Raw genomic sequence first — 26256 nt, forward strand, 5'->3', positions numbered from 1 at the left:
TGGACTCCAGATGCAGCTCTCCCACCTAGCTGCCTCTGTTTCCCTAGGTAACCTTAATGTAAAGATAAATGCGTCTTGAATGGTGAGTTTCCTTAACTCTTTCCTCTGGGGAATGCATTTACCTAGGGTCCATTAACTTGGGTTTTAAAAATATTTTGATTTAGAAAAAATTATATATTCCAGGTTCATCCACTTCCTTTGTAAATCCTGTGTTTTATATTATACATTTAAAAATGTCATTCTGAGAAGAGGTCCACAGGCTTCACCAGACAGAGGGGTCCCTGACCCCCCCTCCCACCCAAGGTGAAGAATCTTTGTCTATGGAAATGTAAAAGGCCAGTTTTCCATAAGGGCCTCCAATAATCTGCTTTTCAATAACCTGGCCTGTGCAGGAGCCGCAGCCTTCGCACGCCCGCTAACATGTTCATCATCAACCTCGCCATCAGTGATTTCTTCATGTCCTTCACCCAAGCCCCAGTGTTTTTCGCCAACAGCCTGTACAAACGCTGGATCTTCGGAGAGAAAGGTAGGCAGGATCAGCTGCCAGAAGTTGGGTGGGCTTTTCATGCTTCCTTTGCCTCAAGGAGTCAGGTTCAAGTGTTGATTAACACCATTAGGTGCCTGTGGTGTGGGTGGTATTGTTGTGTAAGCCTTATGGAGGGGATACAGAACAAACTGAGAATCCTTTGGGTCTCCTCCTCCGTTCCTAGATGTACAACCCTACTGCTGATGGCCTCACTTCCAGACTCCTCCACCTCATTCCTCCAGCCCTCATAGCATCATGGGATCACAGATCTGGGACCAGAAGGGCCACCAGACACAATCTAGTTCAACTCTCCTGTGTTTTCCAGAGGAGGAAACTGAGTCCCAGAGAAGTTATAGGACCATAGAATTAGAGAAGGAAAGGAATGCCTCTCTCATTTTATGTATCAGGAAACTGAGGCCTAGGGAGGTTAAGTGGCCCAAGGTCACTTTGAATTGAACTCAAATTATCTGACTCCAAATAAAATGCTCTTTCTCCCATGCCATTTTGTCTTCTCCAGGTTCTTACATCACTCTCCTGCCTAAACAGTCCCCACCACTGTTCCACAAAATACTATGTTCATGGTTACTTCTAGGGTCAACCCCTTCCTAGAGCCCTTTCCCTCTTTTTCCCCATCAGTTCAAATCCTACCCATCTTTCAGGGCCCAGCCCAATTACCACCTCCTCCAGGACACCTTTCTTTCTTTCCTGATTACCCCAGTCCATATCAACCTCTTCTTGTTCTATATCCCTGCAGCACTTGGAGTCTTACACACACACACACACACACACACACACACTCTCTCTCTCTCTCTCTCTCTCTCTCTCTCTCTCTTTTTCTCTCTCTCCCCTAATTCTATTGTTTCTTGTATTGTTGTCTGAGGTTGGTTGTAAATTCCTTAAGGCCTTTGATCCTTCACAACCTCTGATATGGGATGGGGTCCAGGATAGGTGTTCAATTAAGAGACAGGATGGAAATGAAAAGAGCACCTGAACAGGAATCTGAAGCCTGGGCTCAGGCCTGAGCTCTACACCTTCCTAGCCACCTGACCTTGAATAAGCCACTAAATCAGCTCCCTGAACAGCCTACATTTCATCATCTGTAAAATGGAAATTATCCCTCCTGCTCTCACACCTCCTACCTCACAGGGTATGTGAGGATCAAATGAGACAGTAAGTAGAAGCAAACAGAAGGTATTTTTATCACTAAGAAAAGTGGCTGAGAGGGTGATGGAAGAGAAACAAGGGAGCCAGAGGGTGGTGAAGGGAAACGTTGCTATTTTACTCAGATATGGTTTCGTTTTTAAACTAGACTATAAGTTTCTTGCATCCAGGGGTCATGTTATTAGAGTAGTATCATGGAAAGAGTAGTGGCTTTGGATTCAAAGGAGCTGGGTTTGAATTCTTCCCCTGACACTTGGGCAGGTCATGAACCTCTCTGGGCCTCAGTTTTCCCATTGCTAAAATAGAGGGATTGGCCGCAATGGACTCCAAAGATCTTTTCCATTTCTAAATATATGATCTCCTTTGTCTCCCATACAGCCTAGCAAAGGCTGAGTAATGATAGATGCTTGATCAATGTTACTGATTAATTGATTGGAAATGGATTTTCTCCATGCATTTATATGTAGGATGTGAATTTTATGCCTTCTGTGGGGCTCTCTTTGGCATCACCTCCATGATAACATTGATGGTGATTGCCCTGGACCGGTACTTTGTGATCACCCGCCCTCTGGCCTCTATTGGTGTGGTATCGAAAAAGAAGACTGGACTCATCCTCCTTGGAGTCTGGCTGTACTCTCTGGCCTGGAGCCTTCCACCTTTCTTTGGATGGAGTTGAGTGTGTTTGCCTTACCCTTTCCTTCCTCAATTGTGTATGCTGATGGGACATGAAAGGAGAGGTTGGTAGAAGAGGAATAAGGAAAGGTCATCAGGGTAGGCCAGCTAAGTTAGATGGTAGGAAAATGTCAACATGATTGGGATTGCTTTCTATTAATGAATCTTAAAGATGAGGAGTCAGTGGGTAAGATTAATACAGTGAGCAGGCCCCTGATAAGGGGAATGATCACTGTGACTTTGTTTGAAATTGGATAGGCATTTGGAAAAGGATGAGTCAAGAAGGCAGGTGAGATTGGGTCTGGTGGGTGAAGTATAAGGATAAAAGGGCAGTCAAAGGAAGAGCTATTTGAGAAAACCCATCTATAGGATGTCCTATTATTGAGGTAGATGGAGTTTTTGAAATGATCTCTGGATTTCCTTCCAAGGTGCCTATGTTCCTGAGGGGCTGCTCACGTCTTGTTCCTGGGATTACACAACCTTCACCCCATCTGTCCGAGCTTACACCATGCTGCTCTTCTGTTTCGTCTTCTTCATTCCCCTGATTGTAATCATCTACTGCTACATCTTCATCTTTAAGGCCATTCAGGACACCAACAAGTGAGCTTCCTGGGGCAGCCCCTCCCTTTTACCTGCTGGGGAAAGTGGGAGGAGGGAGGTGTGGCAAGGGCACAGGGGATTTGGAGTCAAAAGACATGACTTTGAAGCCCCTACCTGTTTTTTCCTACCTATGTGACTTTGAACGAATTACACAACTTCTCTGGATCTTGTTTCCTCTTCTGTAAGATATTTGGATTAGGTAATACCCCCCCCCCCCCCATGTATATCATCCCTTCTGACTTTATGTACTATGACCCTTATTAATAATAAGCAAAAAGGCCAGAGAGCTAGGCTATCGTTCATTGATTCATTCATTCTTTGCTCCTTTCCAGCCCTGTTTTTCCATGTATAAAACTGACAAAACTGTCCAAGTCCTATTTATTTCATAGGGATGTTGTGGAGACAAATAAAGCTGGCAGTGTGCACACACTTCAGAAATGAAAAGGCTACCTGGGTGATGGTGTTTATGTTGAATTTTAAGCTGCTTAAGTGAAATTGACCTTTACTGATTAAATTACATGAGCATCAGTCCATCCATTTTGTTGCTATTATGGGATGGTTATCTTCTTTCTGATGCTCAGAGCCACCTGTACCCATTCTAATGAATAGGACTTTTTTTTCATACACAGAACTGACCATTATCATTATGACCTAGCTCCTCACTCCCTACTATGCCCACAATGGCCGCTGGGCTGATGCACTAATCCTGGGAGCGGTTCTGGGGATAAACCACCATGTTCCCATGCTCATTTCCCTAGGGCTCTTCAGAACATCAGATCTAGTGAGAGCACGGCATCCCCAAGGCATTTCCAAAGGATGAAGAGTGAATGGAAGATGGCAAAGATCGCCCTGGTGGTCATCCTGCTCTTTGTGCTGTCCTGGGCCCCCTATTCAACAGTGGCCCTGGTGGCCTTTGCTGGGTAATTACCTCCCCTGAAAATTCCTCTAGAGTCAGCCTTGCTACCCTTACAGAGAGCTTAGCTTGTCTCAGCAGGAAGGATTGGAAAATCTTCTAACTCAGTGCAAGTACCTTTCTGTCCCACTAAATGCTAGGGCATAGATCAAATAAATGATGGGATTTTGTGTTTTCCACCATAACCCTGGTACATAGTGTTACTGCCTCTAGAAAATGAATTTACTGAGTGGAAAACTTTTGCAGTAAGTTAACCATGGTGTAATGAATAGAATGTGAGCCTTGCATTAAGAAGACTTGGATTCAAAATCTTCCTCTGACATAATAGATTGTGTGACCTTGGGCAAGTATTAACCTCTCTATGCTTCTCATCTATAAAATGAAGGAGTTGGCTCCGATGCACTCCAAAGTCCCTTCCAGTTCTATTATCTCTATGATCCTATGACATACAAAAAGTTTTGAGGTATATGGTCGGGATTCTGAGGCTAATGTGGGGCTATGTCTCCTTCCCCAGGCCCTTACTTTTCAGGCATGAGTAGGCAGCAGGGCATTTGGGCCCCTTGCAGTGAGTAGAGAACTCAATGGAATGAGCACCCTTGTAGAAAATTGGATCAGAGAAAGCTAAATGGATAGAACACTGGATATTCTGTTAGGAAGGTCTGAATTCAAATCAAGCCTCAGACCAACTAGCTGTATGACCCTGGGCAAGTCACTTTACCTTTGTTTACCTCAGTTTCCTCAACTAGAAAATGGGGATAATAATAGGACCCACCTCCCAAGGTTGTTGTGAGTATCAGACGAGATAATATTTGTAGACTGCTTTGTAAACTTTAATGTACTATAGAAATATGATATAATACAAAAATAAATATGAAAATATTATATAATAATGTAGCTATGAGCTATTATTAGTCCAACTGGAAGCCAACACATTCCCCAGGAAGACTACTACCATCACCATCATCCTAATTGTCATCAATCCTTCACTAAAGTCCTCCTCCAGTGCTTTGCCTGGCATGAAGATAGCTCTGAGTTCCCAAAAGCTATGCCAGCAGAGCCCAAGCTATTTCTGGCAGCTCCTACCAAATCCAGAAAAGTTTTTCATATAGACCTAATGATAGACTGAAGATCTTGCCTGAAGACTAGACTAGCTGAGCATTGGAGGCTCATTGCTACCAGGTGATAGATGTTCCTGGCCACAGCAACTCCTGAAGACCATGCATTTAGGTGTGGAACAATTCAGCAGTGGAAGACGTGTCTACCCTTCCGCTTCCAGTAAGACAAATCAGAGAGATGAGTTCCAACATGATAACTTGGACAAGACAGCTACATCTGAATAAATGAGTCTATGCAGCAATTGATGGGAATGCAGCAATACCTCAGGGAATAGGGGGAAGAGAGGTAGACCAAATATTCTGCCAGCAACATCTGTCTTAGCTCTGGCTTCCCCACCCAGGTATTCCCACATCCTGACCCCCTACATGAATTCAGTGCCAGCCATCATTGCCAAGGCCTCTGCCATCCACAATCCCATCATTTATGCCATCAGTCATCCCAAGTACAGGTAAGCTCAACAGCTCCCCACCCTGTCCTCCTTCCCAGCATTCACTTATAAGTCATGCTCTGCTCTTAACCCATTCTTCATGCCTTCCTTTCAGAATCCCATAGACTCTCTGGTCCAGTCTCAAGCCATACCCTGTGGGATTTCTTCCCCTTCAAACCACTAGGAAGTTTGGTTTACCTGGACAGTTTTCCTTGTACATATCTACCTCACCCTGCTTGGTGTGTCTTTCTTGAAAGTCTTAGGCATAAAGTCATAGTGTGAGCTATTAGAGGTGCTATGCACAGGATGCACCAATGGCCTTTTAGACAGGCTTTCTCACTGACTCAGCAAGAACTACATCCTTGCCATTGTCTCCTGGACCCTTCCCTATTCTCTCATGGAAGAAGACATGGAACCCTTATAGTCAGGAGATGTAGGACCCTGACACTCTGGAAAAGCATCTGCAGAGGGAATGTCTGAACCACTGAGGGCTCCATGTATTTAGGGATGGGCAGCCTGGGTGTGTTGACAAGGAGAAGCCATCTTTTCTGCATCCATGTCATTTTTTTTATGGCATTTGCAATTTTTTCCCTTGATGTGGATTCATTTGTCAGAGATGTCAAGGTTGACTCAAGCTTACTGAGTCAACCAAAGTAGCAGATAGTGAGCTGGGAAAATCCATCCATGAATTATGCTTTTTTTTTTTCTTGTAGAGGCCTAAGAATTCCTCCTCTCCATTTTAAACTCAGTCTCAACAAGATGCTCCCAGAATTTTGACTATTTCTTGTCATTCCAAGACAAACTTAGAAACTTCAGCCATGCAGAGCCTAGGAAATGATGGTCCCATACAGGTGGCATAGGGTTTCTGAGGTTTCTGAGCTTTTTTGTTTGTTTTTTCATCCTGACATTAGTCTGTTCCTTTCTTCTAGGGATACTTCTACAGTAGGGTGGAAAGAGCACTGAATTTGGGTTTGAGATCAGCCACTTACTGTCTATGTGATTACATGATTATATTGTCTGGGCCTTAGTTTCTTCATCTGTAAAATGAGGGGGTTGGTCTAAGGGATTTCTGAGGTCCTTTTCAGCTCAAACATTCTGTAATATTTGCTGAGCCCCTGCTTTTACCCCAGGAAGGGATGTGACATTATAGAGGAGGGTCTGAATGCCCCTCCTCTGCTGAGGTGGCATCTCAGGATCATAGATATCATAGGATTTAGAGCAAGAAAAGACCTTAGAGATCACCTCGTCCAGGCCCCTCATTTTATAGACAGTTTAAGTGACTTTCCCACAGTCACATACATGGGTAGCAAGTATCAGAGACAGGATTTGAACCCTGAGCCATGGCTCTTTTCTGCTACTCTATGTATACCATGATACCTTCACAGTCCTTAGATGGGAGGAGGGAGGGTGAGCATATTTTTCTCACCATTTTAGTATCTTTCATGGTAGGAAGGCCTATGAAGACACAAAGAATAACCAGTTGTGTTTCTTCATTACCAGAATGGCCATTGCTCAGAACTTTCCATGCCTTAGGGCCTTGCTTGGTAGAAGGCACCCACGTACTCCATCCTTCAGTAGTTATCGCTTCACCCATCGCTCAACTAGGACCAGCCAAGCATCTGACATCAGCTGGCAGTCTCGAGGTAGACGTCAGCTATCCTTGGGTTCTGAAAGTGAAGTTGTAAGTATTCTGGATGCTCCCTGGGCTAGCTCCCTATAACTCTGGAGTCTGGTGCTCTCCAAGGTCCCCATAGAGAAGGGGGCTTCATGCAGAGATCTTCACTTCCTACCTCTGGCAGCCCAAGGTGACTCAGGGCCCCAAGTCTGCCCAAGAGATGACTTGAGCCACTCAATGTGTCTAGCCCTCTTGTGTGTCCAGCTTTCTGCCAGATATAGGATGGATTGGATAAAGAAAAACAGAGTTTATATACTTCAAAAAGCTCATAAACAGTAGGGGAGATGAGTCTCACCCATAAAACAATGAGACAGCAACAGTACAAGCTAGATTATAAATGATTAGGTTGTATGATTCTGGAATTAAGTACTCTTAGGTGTGCTTAGGAGGAAATCATAGTTAGCACATAGCTCCCATGGAGGAGACCAGATCTCAGTTGGGCCTTGAAGGGTACACAGAATTTGGATAGGCAGAGAAGAAAAGGGAGCAGCATTAAAAAAAAAAGCATGGGATGGAAATGAACATGGGGATATTCAAGAGGGTGATGAGATGACTTTGGCACCTAGAGTCTATGGAAAGAAGAAGCAAATGTTAAGGTGGGAGAAGCAGGGCAGAATACAGAAGGCATTGAATATCAGATTAAATTTTGGAATGTATAAATTTATATGACCTAAGTCAAGTTGTTTCCCTAGACTGAAGATGTAGGGTGCATATTGCACTGAGTCCCTTGGGGTAGTCTCAGGGTAGAGAAGAGCCCTTCTTCCTTCTCCTTTGTCCTTGTCACCCCATTCTAGGCCCATACCTAGAAATGAGCCAGAACCCATTCAACCTCAGGAGCAGGAGAAAAGGGATCTAGATAAGTTTTTGGAGACATTTTCCAATGTCAGTTTTGAGACTAACTCTATGTTTGACATTTTAAAAGTGTTTCTAGGCAACATAAGGTCCAGAACAATCTATGTTCTGCTTTGGTCAGAAAAGACTCAGCATCTTGAGTCTGGTTCTAGGTGCCCTATTTTGTTTAGGACATTCATAAGATGGAGAACGTCCAGAGGAAGGTGAGATGCTTTGAGACCCTGCCAGCTGAGAAGCAGTTTCAAGAATAAGGTCTGTTTAACTTAGAGAAGAAAAAGCAAAGTAAATGTGACCACTGTGTTCCAGTGTTTGAAGGACTATCCCAGAGGAGAGGAGTTGGATTTCTGTCTTCTAGAGCCAAGGAACTAGGAGTAACTGGTAAAACTAACAGAGATGCTCTTTGGGGCTCAGTATGAGGAAGAGTTCTTAAAGAAAGCTATCCCAAAAGTGGGTCGTGAATTCCCCATCACTAGAGAGGCTCCTGCAAAGACTGGGCCATCACTTGTTCATGTTGTCCAGAAGATGCTGCTCAGGTACAGGTTGGGCTCTGGGCCTCTTAGGGTCATTTTTGGATGCATGGTTGGTCTGCAGTTGAGTGCTGCATGACTACACTAGGCAAAAAGCCCCTTTGCATTTATATTAGCAGTTTGTCCTCTCTAAGGTATTTTTATCCACATTAACTCAATTTAAATTGCATAGAGTCTCTCCCAGAATTCCTTCTTCAGTGCTCATAGCCAGTAGGACAGATGTTATCTCCTCCATTTGACGAAGGAAGGAAGGAAGGCCAGAAGAATGAACTGACCTATCCAAAGTTATGCAGCAAGGTCAGAACCAGAACTCGGGTCCTCTGACCCCTGGTCCAGTACTCTTCCCACTGTACTGCATGGCCTCTGGACTAGCTCATTGAATCATAGAATATGAGAGATCATCTAGTCCAGTCCCATAGTTTTACAGAAAAACAAACTGAGACCCAGAGGAGAGTGACTTGCCATGGTCACACAGTTGACTGATAGCAGAACAGGCTCTAACCTTGCACAGGATCAATAAGCAGGTGAACTTGGAGTTTCTAGGTTCAGAAGTAGATGACATGTGGGGGAGAGACATTGACCCATCCCTGCCTTCTAAGAGGAGGGAACAAGATACAGCCAGGAGTCACCTGCATTTTGCTCTCTTATCCACCCAGCATGCTTCAGTCTTCCTTCCTCAATTGTCTCTTCTTAGTTTGCAGTTGTTGATAAATTACTCTGAAAATGTCTTTCATGTGGATTTGTCTTTTTGTTTTCCCCCAGTGGAGCATAAACTTCTTGAAGGTAGGGACTGTGCATCCTACATTATACATATTACCCCCGGGTTCGCTGAATGGATAGTCCTCACACACACAGCGAGTGCTCACCAAGTTTGTTAGGCAGCAAGCTCTCCCTCTGTATCCTGCTCAGGACTGATACTAGTGCTGGCCTCCAGGCTGTCCACAGGGCCAAGGTCCTAGGCATGGACTGGGGGACTGTGGGCAAGGAAAGGAAATGTTCCTGATCAGTTTTAGTCATGGCCGAAGGCAACGACCCACTAGCCACATTATTGGATTTGCAGAAGTTAAGACCGAAAACTCCCTATACTGCCTCCTTTCCCAGATCCTCCAGGATGAACACACTCATACATACCACAGATTTACAGACACAAGTACACACACAGACTTACCCTTATGCAAACTCAGTAAAATCAGACATATGTAGACATAACAAATTTACACACACATGGAGTTTTACACACACGCAGACACACAGACACACATATACACATACACACACACAGACACACAGACACACACACACACACACACACACACACACCGTATCTAATAATTCTGAAGTCATAAGGTCTAGAATTTGAATTCTTAAATCTTTCCAAGAAAACTTGGTGAATATTTTAGGCAGCAGAGTGGAGAGAGGTGAATAGGCCTTGGATTTAGAGGGTCACACCAGAAGATATTGTAGCCAAGTGAGAGAAGGGCTGAGCCCAGAGAGGAGGAGAGATTTCTTTTCTGCTCTTCAAGGGTACGCATTTCCCTCCTCCATGTAAGAAATAGGGAGGCTCAGAGCTGAAGAAGAGAGCCCAGAGTGATGACTGCTTCCTATGGGTTCCTTGCAGGGCTGGAACAACACTGAGGAAGGGACCGCAAGCCTGACCTTGAAGAGCCAAGAGAGATCCTGCAGGATGGACCGAGAGACCATGGAGACACAAGAGCTGGCGGCCACAGCCAAGACCAAACGTCGAAGTTGGGAGACTCTGGCCAAGGTGACTGGGGCAGCACAGTGGCTTGAAGGCTATCCCCAAACTAGACGGTGTCCCTGGAGACAGTGTGGAATAATACATAGGGTGCCATAGGGTTCAATGCCACCTCTGGCATTTAGTAGTTGTATGACTGTAGGTGACCACTTAATCTCTCTGAGCCTCAGTTTTCTCATGAATAAAATGAGGCAGTTGGGCTGCATGGCCTTTAAGGACCCTAACTCTGGGATCTACAATGCTGGGCCTGGGCCCAGAAGAAGAGAAAAAGGGGATGCTGAACTAAGCGGAGGCCAAAGTGCTGCCTAGGTGGCATATAGGCAGAGCCAGGCTGATATGGTGGCTGAGCCCACTGGACTCCCTAATTCCAGTGACCAGTTGCCTCTCAAAGCCTCAAGACTTGACCCTGGATAGACATAAAGGCAGAGAAAGTTGAGTGGGGAAGCAAAAGGAGAGGAAGGGAAGATGAGAGAAGGGAGTATTACTTGTGGAGGAGAGGAAGGTCAAAGTTGTCTTCAGTGGTATCCTAGGCAGGAACCAAGGCCACTGTCTAAGGAGTCAGCATCTCCAGGAGTCAAGGTGTCTTTTAGCTAAAGTAAATGCTTAATTAGGAGACCTAGCAAAGGATAAATGCTCAGGTCCTCCCTTGGTGTAACTGCTAATCTCTGATCAAGTCCACAATTAAAAATAATACAATAAAAATAAGTCATACAGATAGTAATAGAACTGGAACATATGCTCAGGTCTTTTTGACCCTAGTAAATCAGTCAGTCAACTGGCCTTTATTAAATGCTTACTATGTGCCAGTGACTGTCGAGGAAGTATAGGCTTACAGATCAGTGCATTTCATGATGTGGAATTAGGGGTTTCCAAGCAATGGGCCCTGGGCTCCCTGCACTACCAAGTCTCTTGGGCTTCAGCTGGTCTTGTCATCTTTCTAGGCAACATCCTGGTAGTGACTCTGGGAGCATATCAGCTACTAGGGTTTTTGACTCTTGCTTTTTTACCTTTAGACATTGCAAGAGATGGATGACTTATCTCTCCTAGAGGTGAGTACGGGGGCCCAAACCCTGAAATCCTGAGAGGTTGCCCAGTCTGCCCAAACTCTGTCCAGCCCCAAAGTTGGCCTTAAGTTCAGGGACAGGAAAATCCAGGCTTGAAGTTCGCTATACCTTCCTGGCCTACTGTAGGCCAAGCTGCAGAGGGGTGGCTTACTCCATTCCTTGGGGAGAAGATGAATACTATTCCAGCCAGTAAACCTCCTGGTCCCCTGGCCAGGCTGAGCTGTGGGTAGGCCCTTCATTGTCTGATTGTATATGTTCCCTGTGGGAGAAGACTTTAGCACCTTCAACTCTCTTACTGAGTTCAGGGATTTCCTCTACCTTTTGTTATACATAAATGGCTCCAGGAACCCTAGGTCCTGAGGAGTCCCCTCCATATTGGGGGGAAGGAGCCAACCATATTGAGATCCAAACAAAAAGGCCAACCAGAAACAGGTCAAGCTGGAAGCCAGACTCTTCTCAAGAATGTCTAGGTGCTGAGGGTGAGGGTAAACCCAGGGCTGGAACTGAAGTTTCATGCTAAGGACGTTCACAGGGAAGCAGGAGGGGGGCCACCAGGGATGTGGGTGAAATGATCATTTATCTGACAGTGGACTTGTCTATCTCTTCAAGTCCCATCTTGCTCTGACATATCAGTTTAGGGGCAAGCCAATGAACTTCCTATACCCACTTCTGATTCAGGAGCACCCATGAGGCTATGGGTTCAGAGAAATATGACTGAATTTGCATGAATTTGCATAGGACAACCATAAAAAACATTCCTGTAACACAGAGCAGAGGAATTGGAACATCCAGTCCCAGGTTTAGTAAGGAATGTTCAAGACAGGCTTCAGGATTCCTGCTCCTAGTCACAAAATCCATCAGGGTAAAGTCTGAGGTGGGTGAACCTTCAGTAATTAGTAATCGCAGCTCTATGGCCCCAGGATTATGGAAAAGGTCCCAGCTGCCCAGCTGGCTGGCTCCCAACAGTGCTGCTGAAAGCCTTGAGGCTATTAAAGGCCTGGATTGAGAAGCTCTCTGGAGGGCCTGTGACTCTGGGGAGTCTGGAGGAAATATTTAAAGAACTAAGCTTTTCCCCCTCCACCTCTATCAGCCCAGAGCACAATGGGAAAGTGTCTAAAGAGTCTAAGCCTGGGCCTTTAGCCTGTATCATACATTAGAATAGGGGTCCTTAACCCAGGGTCCAAGTTTTTAAAGAATATTTCAATAGAATTGGTTTCTTTTTTGATCCTATGTATTTTATTCGATGCATTTCAAAACCTGATTCTGGAAAGGCGTCCATAGACTTCACCAGCCTGTCCTGGGGGTCTGGGACACATGAAGGTTAAGAGACCCTGCTCTCCAAGGAGAAGGAACCTCAGAGGTCAATACCCCTCATTTTAAGGGTAAGGAAACTGAGACCCAGAGAGACTGACTATCCAAAGCCACACAGGTGATAAGCCTCAGAGGTAGAATTAAAACCCAGGACCTTCAGACTCCAGAGCCAGGATGCTTAATATTGTACCTTGCTAAAACAATCTGATATTTTACATTCCAGGGCCCCTGGCCTAGGAGGCTTTTGCTTTCTGACCCAAGGCTTTTACCAATTTGCTACTTTGTGAATTCTCCTAATTATTTACCCCCAACCAAAGCCCGCCCAATTTTGGGGGTTCAGAGATCCATGCCCCAATTACCCACTCCCCTTTCTCTGCCCCTGCCATGCTTTGCTATGAATACTCACTCTCCCTTTTCCCCATTCAATCACCTGCTTCCACTCCCTCTAACCCACAGGAGGACATTCTCTTGGGTTTACTTACGAGGAAAAAGAGAATATACAAATTAAGAAATATAATACCAGGGTCAGATCATCAGAGAGGTGTATGAAAGGGAACTACCCAGTTCCAGACGGACTGGCACCTATGCTTGCTAATTTAATCCTTTCCTATAGTTACCCAAGTTACACAATCCTTATCAGGCTAAGAACCCTAAGTCACAATACCTGGAGCCCTCCTGATGCCATATGAGCATGGTACTTCCCTCTCCCCTTCCCACTTTGGGGATTCACCTGTCTTTACTTCCTGGATGGAGCCCATAGTGCCAGTCACTGTCCTAGGCTCACTGTCCAGAAGTCAGGAAACCTACTGATTGAATGGTGGCTGGGGAGACTTCTGCTATATTCTCCATAGCTAATCGCTTAGTTAGTAGATATCTCTCCTACCTCTGCTCTAATTACTTAGTTAAGCAGATATCTCTCCTTTGTTGTAAAAGGGGAATGAACAATTCCACACAACTTTCCAGGTCATTTCAAATACAGAATAATTTTGCCCTCTGCAGGTCACCCCAAATTAAAAACAGGTATCCCTTTCCCTCCAAGTCACCCAAGTGGGTTTTGTGTCTTCCCTTTCTGAACTCTCCTCTCCAAGGGAGCAATAGCTTTCTAATGCCCAGTTTCACCCAATCTCCTCCTTTTCAAAGGTTCAGGGACCTCCTATTGTCTGGTTTTATTTGCTCCCCTCCCAGTGAAGGACTTCCTGCCTCTCCTAATACCTTTTTCCCCATCTCTCTGGGGAAGGTCCCCACCAAACTCCCCCAGTCCCAGTGTTTAAAAACAAAACCAAAACAACTTTGGCTAGATGGGATAATTTTTTCCCAACCAACCTATTTACATTTTAATGGGGGTAAAAGTGGGAAGGAGGAAGGCTGGGGCTGGAGACCAAAGTCCTACCTCCAAGGAGGTGCTCCAAGGGTGGGATTTCCAGCCCTGCAACAGGTGGCAGGCAGGCAAGGGCGCCTTTCTGAGCCGGGAGACCTTCTCAGTTCCCCCGTCACACCACAGAGGTCAGCTTGGCCAAGTGGAAAGGGCCAACCCTGCTCACCCTCATGGTTCTCCACCTAGTTTTATTCCACTCTGTGCCTTAGGGGAGCCCAGCTGCTTAGCTGTGCTCTGAGTTTCCATCAAGCCAGTTCCCCAGGGGGTATCAAGAGAGTGCACAGCCTATGTTTGTGTGTCTTTGTATAGATCTATCAGTTCATAAATGTATGGATTTAAAACTGGTGTTAGGTTGTGCATGCATCTCATTACAAAAATAAAGCAAACAAACAAACCAAACCTCTGCTGGTGGAGAAGGGAAGGCCTTCAAAGTACAAATGAGGATTGATGCTTGCTAGCTATGTGCCCCTGAGCAAGTCGCTTGACCCTGCTGAGCCGCCGTTTCATTAATTGTAAAATGGGGTTAATGGCACCTACAATCCTTACCCTGCCAGCTCTTTGTGAGGGTCAGATAAGTTCATATATAGAAATATATTTTGGAGGGAAGGGTGAGAGGGGATGGGCACACAGGGAAAGATGAGTATAAATTGTACACTTCAGGGTGCTGTCTATTCTTTGAGCAGACCCTTTAAAGCTCTGTGTGACTCTGAATGCTCATTGCCCATCTCTGTCTGAGTACAGGCACGGCACACACGAGGTGACCAGATCTAAGAGTGTGTGTTGGACTGGGGGGCAGGGAGGAGGGTCTTTGCCAATGTCCTTACTGTGGAAGACTGTAGGGTGATTGGGCGCCTGCATGTGTGAATCTCACTCTCCTGGTGTTTGGCATGTCACAAAAAATACTTGGCCCCTATAAAAAGAACTACAGCTGTCAACCTTCATCTGCCCAGTGAGAGAATGGAACATAGATCAGAGCTAGAGAAGAATATATCCTGGGACTTTTGAAATATCTTGTACATAGATCTTCTGACACCAGGCAGCCTCTCTTTGAGGTAGACCTCTGCCTACCCCTTCTGATTACCCATGTGCCAAGGCTCAGTGATCTGAAGGACTTTACTTAGGAAGCCTTTTAGGAATGATCTGGAGGACATGGGTTCTAATTCCCAACTCTGCTCCTTACGTCCATGTGAGTTTGAGCAACAGTCATAATAGCTAATTGTTAGCATTAAGGTTTGCCAAGCACTTCATATGTTAGCTCATTTGATGTTCATAATCATCCTGTTCATAAGTGCCATTATTATCCCCATTTGAGAGATAAGGAAACTAAGGGAAACAGGTTACTTGCTCAGGGTTGCACAGTTGATTGGTAAACGTTGTTTACAACTGGTAGATGTCTGAGGACAGATTCCTACTCCAGCCTTCCTGATTCTGGGTTCAGTGCTCTATCCTTTGTACCACCTAGCTGCCTAAGTAAGTCTCTTAATCACTCTGGGCCTCAGTTTCCTCATTTGTAAAATAAGAGTGTTGGAATAGATCTCCTTTAAGGACGTTTCCAGCACTAAGTCTGTGGACCTGTGATGCCTTTCAAGAAAACCTGCCAGTCTTTCTCCACATCAGTTTCTTCTGTCTCTATGAATCTGGCTAAGAAGGAAGAGTATAGAGGCATAGGGTATTCAGAAAAGCAAAACTCTCTAGTGTTGAAGGGTCATCCATCTAACCTGTGTGCCTATGGTAGTCTTGCCCCTACTTGGGGCATGAATGAATTCCCGATGCTCCTCTCCCCTGTCCCCACTCTCTCCCCTACCCCCACCCATAGCATCTTGGACAAGTTCTCATCCAACCTCCACTTGGAGCCTTCCAGTAAGAAGGCCTTCACTGTCAGCCTTACAAGGCCACCCATCCTCCCTTGGATAGCATCAGTGGTTAGCAAGGTTTCCCTTCCATTGAGCCAAAGTCAGCCTCTCTGTAATTTATCCCCAGTGGTCCTTGTTCTACCCTCTGAGGCCAAGAAAAACAGGTCTAATCCCCTTTTCCATGACAGCCCTTCTCATATTTGAAGGCAGCCCTCATATTCCCTCGAGGTCTTCTGGCTAAAAAGGCCCAACTTTTTCAACTGATCCTCTCCTGGTTTGGTTTCTAGTCCCCTTAGAATCCTGGCCACACTCCTTGGGACACAGTTGAGTTTGTCAATGTCCTTCCTAAAATGTAGTGCTCAGAACTGAACATAGGACCTCAGATGTGGTCTGATGAAGGTAGAGGAGAGGGGGACCATTGTCTCCTTTTCCCAAGGGTTCTAAACCTTCTCTGTGTCATGGACTCCAATGGCAGTAGGTTAAGGCCTACAGATCCTTTCTCAGATTACTGTTTTTGAATTCACAAGATAAGCTATGTGGAATTACAAAGGAAACCAGTTATACTGAAATATAGTTATCAAGATATATATTTTTTTAAACCAAGTTCATAGAGCCTGGGTTAAGAACCATTGGAAGTTATAGATACTATATTTTTGCTGATGGAATTCAAGGTCCTTTCAGCTTTTTGGCAGCCAATGTACACTGATAACTTTATCTTTTAAATAATAGCCTTCACTTTTAAGATTTACAGATTCCTTACAAACATTATCTCACTGGAGCCTGATAACCTTTCAAGGTAGGCATAACATGTATTATCACCCCCATTTCTCAGTTAAGGAAAGTGAAGCCAAGAGAGGTTACTTGACTTGCCCAATGTCACACAACTAAGGCTGACTTGGCCTCAGAGGTGGATAAAGGAGGCCAGACTTTCTAACCTTACCCTTCACCACAGAGGGCCCAGGGTCCCTGTAGATCTGTTTCTGAAGACCTCGAGTCCTTCCCTTTAGGACAAGGAGTCAGTTCTCCTGTGGGTCCCCCTTCTTGACAAGTTTGTGCTGTTTATTTTTACAGACAGGGACTCTGCTCCCCAGCCTGGATCTTCAAATGTAAATACAATTCTGCATTCTACCCAGAGGCCACTCACCGCTTGGTGCTTTTGGCCACTGTCTGCTTCCTCACACTTATACCATGAAAATGGAGATCAAAACACTAGATGTAGCCAAGTGTCTGGTACCCTGTTGTGATTCTGCAACCCTCTAGCACTAGGGACAAGGTCCCCTCCTTTCTTCTCTAGAATATAATTCTTAAGTCCTGCTTTTCCAAGCAATATTTCCCCCAATATATTTTCAGGATGATAGAAAACTGGTACATGGTTTGACTGGCTGCTCCTAAGGGCAGTTTCTTTATGTTACTACTTGGTGATAGTTTGCTGCTGCTTAGTATCCTTTTGAAAATAAGCTGTTAAAAAAAGCAGAGACCACCTACTCAATATAAGCACAGGGATTTGGCCTGGGGTGTTTGAGTCATGCCGAGATCACCTGAAATATCGTCATCTTGTTTCCTCTCCATCTCTGCTTTGTGACTAAACAGAACTCACAGATGACAAGGTTAGCTTCATTTTTTTAATGTATAACATGGATATGCACATCGTATGTGCCTGTGGTTGGCTTCCATTATAATCTCTCTAAGTTTCCTTGAGGTTTCTTTGGTTCTAATGCATGTTTCAGGAAAGGAGTCCCTGTGGGTAAAATGGAATCACTCACCTTGTTCTCTTTCCAGTGGGATGGTGTGGGATGGAGGCTTGGAATTTCATTGACATAGAGAACTTCAAGGTGAGGAAACTTCCTCTATCCAAGCTGTTTGCCATCTCTGTGACTAGAGTTGCTGCCTTCGAGCAGAGGTGCCTTACTCTTGGCTGATAGCCTGTAAAACTCCTGAGTGAAACGAGAAACAAATTAAAATAAAATTGGGCAATCTGAAAAATAAATAAATAAATGATACAGTAGAGTCTAGATAGTGTTAATGTGAGGTTTTCAAAGTCGATATGTAGCCTGCAGGGATCCTTTTGTAGGGTTACAGTGCCTAGAGTTCCCCAGGCCAGCTCATGAGTTACTGAGCCACAATGCCCCTCTGGACTGAGGAGATGTAGAAACAGCAGGAAGACAGCCAAGGTCAGAGTAATTGCAATCATCAAGCTTGGTTTGAGGGAGTAGAGAATAGAATTTATTCTTGCCCTTTGTCCCATCAGAGAGGTGGGGAACTACAGGAGCAGAATGGTATATATTCAGTGTTGGATACATTGCTTTTTATCCATTGATTTTGCTTAACTGTGTTTGTGTTGCTATTGTTATAAGGGAGGGTTAAATGTGGGGGTGGGGAGGGAATATCAGGAGATAACTAGTGTAGAGAATCAAAAGCATCAATAAAGCTTAAAAAAAACCCGCCTAGCTGTCTGTCCTCACTCTTGGCCTTCTATTTTTCTCTTTTCCCCTCTTGTCTCTGTTTTGGACCTGCCTGGGTGAGCCCTTGGAGTCATGGACACAGAGGGGCTGTGTTCTGACAGTGGGTCTGAACTCAGCTCAGTCAATTCTAGTGAGAAGAAAGTCTTCTTCACCTGATTTCACTGACAGGCATGAGATCACCACCAATTTTCCTCTCATTATATCCCCCGTTATCTCGTTGGTACGAGCTGTTTGCATGTCATCTCCTCCATTTGATCAAGGGTAGGGATTGTTTTTATCTTTCTTCCTATCCGATAACTTAACACAGTCCCTGGAATACAGCAGGTGTTTAATAAGTGATTGTTGACAGATGGACTCAGGTCCCATAGAATGATGGGATAGGGAGCTAGCTACCTTTGTACATCCTTTGGGACTGCCCCAGTTCTTAGGACCATGGACACCTGACTTTTTGTTATAGCAAAGAACTGGACATTAGTTCTAGGAAACTAGAAAGGTGTCCATCAACTGGGGAATGGTTGGGTAAATCGTGGTATATAAATGTAATAGAATTTTATTTCACTATAAGAAATAGATGAAAAGGACAGATTCAGAAAAGACTTGGTATAGACCAAGGCACAGGAAAGTGAATATAACCAGGAAGAATACTTTATACAGTGTATTTATACAGTGTATATACTTTATACAGTATGTTGTAGAGACAAACTCTGAAAACTTAAGACCTCTGATCATAGCAATGACCAAGTATAACATCAGCAGATTGGTAGTGAAGTACACTGCCTACCTTGTGACTTACAAGTGATAGACTAGAGGCAAAGAATGAGACAGACTTTTTTTTTTGCTTGATTCTGCCTATTTGTCACAAGGATAGATTTTTCTATAGGCCCAGAACTGGGAGAGGGGATCCAGCAATAGGAAAGCCAAAAAAGAACACAAAAGAAAGTAAAGAGTCAGTGAAGCATTTCTCAAAACATACAGAAGAGAACAGAAGGAGATTCAGCAGGAAAAACAAACCAGCAGGAAGTTTTGGAAAGAATGTGCTGGATTTCTTATGGAATTTTAAAGAACTAAGCTGTAGATAATGGAGATTTGTGGTTTCACATATAATCCTCCTTTTTAATTCTTTGTATGTGAAAAATGATAATGTTTGTTATATTCAGAATACCAGTTGTTATTTTTTAAGAGCACTGAAAGCTGGGGGAGTAGCTGGAGCAAAGAAATATGGATAGGAGTAAGTGTAATATGTATAAAGCGAAGGACAGAAATCAGAGAGGGAGAATAAGACCTTGAATGCTGCACAGAAATCTCTTCCTAATAATATCTAAGTCAAAGCTATCTGAGTTTTTTCAGTAATGGACCACATGAACAAGAAAGCCATATCTCTAGGGGATGCAAGAATTTTTGCAATTATCAAGTACAGTCTGCTAGTTCTTCAAAAACATGAATTTTAAGAAGTAACACAAGAGCTGTCCAAAAATACAGTCTAACTGCATTTCTTAAAAAAGTATTCACTTTTAGGCCTCTAGCCAGTCATGAACCGAAGTAGATTAAGGAGATGAGAATCCTGGCATTCAATGCCAGGAACTAATTCCTAGCCCAGGAAAGTATATTCATTCATGGCATATCTCAGTGGTGACTCCAGGCTTAGATCCTAGTTAGTGGCCTCAACTTTTATTTAACAATTCATAGAACTTTAGGCCTAGAGCTAGCAGGAGCATCAAGGGCCACCTAGTCTCATCCACTCCTTTTCTAGATAGGGAAACTGAGGCTCATGGAGATTAAGTGACTTTCTTAAGGTTACAGAGATAGCATAAACATAATGGCAGGGTCCCTGGTCATCTCATTTCATGGCCATTGCTTTTTCTACTAAATCATGGAAGAAAATATGATGAAAGAGAATGGAATGAGTGAATGAAAAAGAAAGACCAGGACACTGTGCTAGACACTGGGGATATAAGGAGGAGGAGGAAGAGTAATAGCTGGCCCTCATATAGCACCTACCACATGCCGGGCACTGTGCTAAACCCTTTATACTTGTTTTCTCACTTGAGGATGTCACTCCTCTCAATTATTAATATTTGAGACAGTCTCTCTCCTATTCCATTCCAATAGGAATATACAACACACATAAGGAGTCATGGCCAGAGAAGGGAGTTCTGAGTCCCAGGGCAGGAGACTGACATGCCCATACCAGTAGCATTATAGTGCTAATTAAATTCCTGTTCCCAAAGCAAAAGGTTGCAAGTGGTAAGGGGAGGGAGACAGGACTACTCCCTTTGGGGATGGACAGGCAGGTGGCAAGATGACCAGGTGGAAGGCTGGATCACACGGGCAGCATGGTCTGGAACTGGCCTGATAGAGTGGGCCAGGTGGTCTGCACTCATTCACTCACCAATTAGTACAGCTCACCCCAGGATGGAGTTCCCCAACTGAATGAATGAACTCCTGTAGGGAGGAAGGGCATGTTCTCTGGGGGTCTTCTTTTAGAGTGGATAGGGTCCAGAGTCAGATAGAATTGGGTTTAGGGCTTGCCACTGACACACTGTGTGGGACCCTGAGCAAGTCATTTAATCTCTATGTGCCTCCTGCAATTGCCAGGTGTTTAACCAGGTGTCTTGCTAGAAGAACTGGGAGTTCCTATGCAGATGAAATCACAGATCCTTAATAGCTGAAAGAAAGTACACTTTCACAGCCAGGAGGATCTAAGCATTGCCCGGAATTTAGTCTCATAAATTTCAGGTGGTCAAAAATTATTGGTTTCCTAAGTAATTGAATAATTATTTTTTTTAATAAAATCTCAAGAGGCTTCTACCTGATCCCCCCTTCAGGTGGACTGTATTTGGCCCATGAGTCACACTTTAGGCATATGGCCTTTAAGGGATAAAGGGACAGGGAATCTCTTCCCCAAACAGCCAAAAGAGAAATAAGCATGGTAAGTAACTTGCCACAATGAGATTCCTAATTTTGGTAGTATTCTTTTTAGGAAAGTACTTAAAACGTATTAAATTCTCTCTCTCTGTCTCTGTCTCTCTGTCTCTCTGTCTCTCTGTCTCTCTCTCTCTCTCTCTCTCTCTCTCTCCCCCTCTCTCTCCCCCCCTCCTCTCCTCCTCTCTTTTCACTCTATCTCTGTATTAATTATTAATAACTATTAAAAAAACTATTAATCTATCTTGCCTTCCCTTTTTCTCAATTTTGTCCCCCCACTGTGTGGGTCTCTCCCTGCTTATCTCTTTCTCTTCCCTTCCTTCTCCCTCTCTCTCTTTTTTTCCTCCATTTCTCCCATGAGCACACACACGCACACACACACATTTGCATATTCATATATAGATGTCAGTATTATATACATGTGAATTATTGTAATTATCATTACTCTCTCACATTAAAGTTGAGCCTGAACAACCAGGTCCCATTTGGGTAACTAGACATTGATGGTCTTAGGGAATATATAAGAGCCATGGGTGATGGGGGTGCCCTCTACATTGCTTCAGTGGACCCAAGCCCCTTGGCTCCTGCTAGGAGGATAGTGCCAGACTGACATCATCCTGCTCAACTCCCCTCTGATGTTGTCAGTGACCCTGTCCTAGCTCAGTTGTACAGAGGCCCCAGCCTCCAATCCCCCTAATGCCCACCCCACCCTCTCCCCTCCCCTCCATTCCCCCTCAGAGCTGCTCAAGCAGCTGCCCCGTAAAACCCTAAATCAGATAGCCTTAGAAGGCAAAGGGTCTGGGGTCTGTCCCTGGTGCTGATGGAGTCAATGAGACTGCCCCAAAGGATACAGCTGACCAAACCGTTTCAGTGCTGGATGCCTCCCACAGGAGAAGCCAATCTTGCCTTGTTCTAGCCCTCTACTCCTCCCCCTAACCCTATGCTAAGTTTCATTATTTTGAATATCCAAACCTATTTCTACTAGGTAGAAATACCTTGGACCCTAGGATGAGTCCCTCTTATTACAACTATTAATCTATCTGCTTAGTGCTGACCATGTCATTCTCTCTTCCCCAAGCCTGTCAGGAACCTTCCTCATCCTAAATGACTGTTTCCAGCTCTCTTGACCATTGAGGGCTACCTATGTCTTCTAAATGAATGAATGAAAAGATCATTTTTTAAGTACTATGTGCCAAGTGCTGTGTTAAGTGCTGGAGATGCACACAGAAAAGTAGGACAGTCCCTGCCCTCAGGAAGTGCCCATTCTAATGGAGAAGACAACACACAGAAAAGATTTCAGCTGCAATTCAGATGACTGTGATGGGGGAGGTGGGAGGGTGCCCAATCTGCTTAGGGGATGGGGAGACTTGGGCTCAAGTTCCAGGTGTATCTGACTGGGTTCTGATTCCAATTCTAGGACCATGAGTAAGATCTTTGAGTCTCAGTTTCCTCCCTTCTAAGTGGGAAGTGGGAATGACTTCCACTCTGACTCAAAGAGGACCAGTGATAACTGACATTTATATAGCACTTACTATGACTCAGGCCTTGCACTTTTCATTTATTATCTTGTTTGACCCTCACAATAACCTTGGGATGTGATTTTATTATGCCCATTTTACAGATGGGAAACTAAGGCAAGCAGAAGTTGTGACTTGTCCAGGGTCACACAGTTAGTGCATATCTGGGGCTGAATTTGATCTCAAGTGTTCCTGACTGCAGACCTAGTGCTCAATCCATTGTACCACCTAACTACCCATATAGAATGGACTCTGGGTATTGACCCCTATGGGGAATAAAATCTGTCATTCATTCATTCATTCATACATCAAATGTAGTAAGTGTTGGTTGAGTGCCTATCCTTCTCAGAGCCCAATGATAGGCTCTGGAGAGAGAAAGTGTAGAGAGAAACACTTTTCCGGTCATGCTCAGCTCAAGGTCCCTTCTTGCAGGAAACTTTTCCCAGCTCCCTACCTTCATATTGCTCCATCTTCCTCAAACAAGCTTGTATTTACTTATGTCCTAGTAGAATGTGAGCTCCCTGATAACAGGAGCTCTGGTCTCTGCATTTTTATCTGCATCTCCAGGGTCAGCGCAGCACCACCAACACAGTAAGAGTTTAGAATGTTTGTCCTCCCATTGGTGATTTCCTCCCGGGGACTCTAGTCCGCTGCTCCCTTCTGACTGGGCTTCTGATTTTCTAGGCTCGAAAGCTATGGCTTCTCCAGGTGCCTTTGCCCAATTCTTCGCTTCCCAGTTTCCTTTTCTGTGTCTTTCTTCATTGGGATGGGAGTTCCTTGAGGGCGGAGACTGTCTCTTTTCACTTGTGTTTGGATCCCCAGTGCTTACACAGTGCCTGGCAGGCGTTAAGTCCTCAATGAATGCTTGTCTCCTTGCCTTTGCTGGCTTCCATTTTTGAATGTGACATGGCCGGGGCCCTTCTGAATAGCAGGCGCAGCAGCTGACAGAATGCATACAAAGCACTTCATACACTTAAACTCTTTTGAACCTCCCAACAGCCTTTTAAAGAGGAGCCAAAGAAGAGAGGAGAGGAGGGCAGGAGAGGGGAGAAGTGAAGGGAGGAGAAGGGAAAGGAGGGGAGGGAAGGGAAGAGAAGAAGAGGGGAGGGGAGAGGGAAGGGAAAAAGAGCAGAGGGGAGAGGATGGTAGGGGAGAAGGCAGAGGTGGGGAGGGAAGGGAGAAGAGAAGAGACAGGAGAGGAGAGGAAAAGTGTTGCAATTGTTCTCATCTCCCTTTTCAAAAAGAGGAAACGTGGGCTCAGTCAATTGACAAGAATTTGCTAGGTGCCTGCTGCATACCAGGCTGTGCTGGGTAAGGGGAGCCCAAAGACGACAGGGAAGCATCCCATGCCCTCAAGCAGCTTTCACTCTGTCGGTGGAGGTAACCTGTACTTACACTGTTACAAACCAGAGACACAAGATAAATCCGAGGGAATTTTGAGGGGGTTCAGAGACATTCACTGACTTGCTCACGGTCACACAGTCAGCGGGAGGGGCAGTTCTATCTCCCAACACCGACGCTGATCCCCAGGCTGCGCTGTCCCGATTTGGTGCAGAATACAATTCATCGTGAGATCCTTGTTCACCGACGGCGTTAAGAAGTAGGCGACATGTAGCTTGGGCTTTAAAGGAAGGGTAAAGGGGAGAAAAACAACATTCCAGGCACAGGGTTCAGGTTCGGAGATGGGGCGCTCAGAGTGCGTCCCAGGGGCAGAGAGCCGAGAGGAGTAAGGGGAGATGAGGCTGAGAGAGGTGCAACAGGCTGAACATGAGTTCGCACGCCAGACCAGGGACTTTGGACTTGGTCTTGGGTGGAACAAAGGACCGATGAATATTTCTGAGGAAGGCAGATTGTTCTGACAGGGTTGTATAAGATAGATTAGTGCGAGGAGACATTAAAGGCGACCTCCTCCATCTTCACTTCATAGAGTGTCCACTCCAGATGAGAACTAAGGGATTGCCTAATCCAACCTCTTCTTTTTATAGAACACGTGGATGCGAGGCCCAGAAAGGTTATGTGACTGCCATATAGCTGCAGATCAGCAGGAGCAAGCCTCAGACTCAAGGGCTCTGACACAACATCCAGTACTCTTTCAACCACATCAGATTTCCCTCAGATCTTAAGGGAAAAAGTTTCACAGTTCCAACCACTATGGAACTCAGCTTCTCCTCTACTCTGTTCTTTTTTATCCTCCTATCCCCTCCCCTCCTCTCCTCTCTTTGTCTCCTCTCCCTTCTTCCCTTCTCTCTCATATCCTCACTTGTCTTCTCCTTTCCTCCCCTTCCCTCCTCTCCCCTCCCCTCCTCCCTTTTCTTCTTTCCCTTCTCCTCCCCTTGTTTCTCCCTCTCTTTTCCTTTTCTCTCCTCTCCTTTCTTCCACTCTCTCCTCTCCTCTTCCCTTTGTCTCTCCATCCATCTGTAAAGAGACAAAGAATCAATGTGGGACTGGTTTCTACGCAATTGAACAAGATCCCCAAAGCAGTTCCCCTCCCTCCCTCAGGGTAGGGAGTTTTTGTTACATTAAAACGTTCATTGTCAGTATGAATTATTTCATTCTTTTTGTTAGTATCCCCACTGCCTAGCATATAGTAGGAAATTAATAAATATTTGCTGATTGTTTTATTGATTGATATTGATGAAGCACTCAGATGGAGATAAGTCCTTTTTTCACCCACCCTGATCTCCAACCCTGGGAAGGTGCTGAATGATCTGGCATTTCCCTTCAGCCTGTGGTTCTGGGGCTGCTAGGAAAGACAGAATCTGAACCCGAGTCTGATGCCAAGATTTTGGACATGATCAATGCAGGAGTTTGGTCTTCCTTGACTACGCATATATATTAATAGGGTTTTGTTTTCCTTTTATTTTTTTTCAGTATACATGTGTGGGGGGAGAAGTGAGAGGTAGAGAAAATAAATGTTAATTGAAAAAAAAGAAAATTTAAGAGAACTCATCCTCCATCTTTAAAAGAACCACCTTAAGAGCTGTCACCCAGTCATGCCCACTCTTGAGGGAGTGGCATCACTAGGACTGGGGATCCCACAGAACTAGTGGGGCTTATAGCCTCATCTTGGGAGCTCCAGAGAGGACCGCCTGGGGAGCTTCAGGTACACACACCCTGGGCTGGGTTGTCCTTACCCACTGCTGGGCCTTTAATAGACACTATGGGGGCCCCCTCCCCATCTTCCATCTCCTTCTGAGGGTTCTCTTTTGCCTCTGAATAAGTCCAAAGCTTCCCCACTTACCACTTATGTTTCCTGCCTGGCCCTGGGGGAGGGCAGGGTGGGGTGTGGTCAGGACCAGCCAGTGATGGCTCAGGCCAGATCAAGTGGTCCACTCTCTTCCCAGCAGGCCAGCTGTGTACCACCCAGTGCTGCCTCCAGCTCAGAGAGGTCCCTAGAATTCAAGGGAGTGAGGCTTAATGTCCAGCCTTAGATCTGGTTCAGCTCTCTCACTTCATCCTTCTAAGTATTTCTTGGGGATTGCTGCAAACTGATGAAGCTGCCTTTTTCCCTGAGGCTGTGAGAAAAA

At 45.0% G+C, this 26256-nt stretch overlaps 1 protein-coding gene and 1 long non-coding RNA gene across 3 annotated transcripts in view; one reads left to right on the forward strand and one right to left on the reverse strand.

Annotated features, from left to right (window-relative positions):
• Nucleotides 1–17521, forward strand: part of OPN4 (opsin 4) — a 34714-nt gene extending 17193 nt beyond the window's left edge. Inside the window, exons 3-11 of the mRNA XM_072628555.1 lie at nucleotides 393–526; nucleotides 2155–2358; nucleotides 2788–2959; nucleotides 3718–3879; nucleotides 5329–5436; nucleotides 6916–7096; nucleotides 10088–10234; nucleotides 11239–11274; nucleotides 16900–17521. Of these exons, the coding sequence (XP_072484656.1) occupies nucleotides 393–526; nucleotides 2155–2358; nucleotides 2788–2959; nucleotides 3718–3879; nucleotides 5329–5436; nucleotides 6916–7096; nucleotides 10088–10234; nucleotides 11239–11274; nucleotides 16900–16938 (1183 nt within the window). The 3' untranslated portion in view covers nucleotides 16939–17521. The remainder of the gene's footprint in view (nucleotides 1–392; nucleotides 527–2154; nucleotides 2359–2787; nucleotides 2960–3717; nucleotides 3880–5328; nucleotides 5437–6915; nucleotides 7097–10087; nucleotides 10235–11238; nucleotides 11275–16899) is intronic.
• On the reverse strand, nucleotides 2252–24495 carry LOC140517365 (uncharacterized). Of its 2 annotated transcripts, none has more exons than XR_011971564.1 (3): nucleotides 23184–24495; nucleotides 17592–17762; nucleotides 2252–2994 (listed from the first exon to the last, which is right to left on the reverse strand). It is a non-coding gene; the product is annotated as an uncharacterized lncRNA (long non-coding RNA). The 2 variants fall into 2 exon arrangements; XR_011971563.1 differs by lacking the exon at nucleotides 2252–2994 and adding an exon at nucleotides 7031–9443.
• Nucleotides 24496–26256: the final 1761 nt, after the last annotated feature.

Source organism: Notamacropus eugenii, chromosome 1, assembly GCF_028372415.1.
Source record: "Notamacropus eugenii isolate mMacEug1 chromosome 1, mMacEug1.pri_v2, whole genome shotgun sequence".
In the NCBI taxonomy this organism is placed as follows: domain Eukaryota; kingdom Metazoa; phylum Chordata; class Mammalia; order Diprotodontia; family Macropodidae; genus Notamacropus; species Notamacropus eugenii.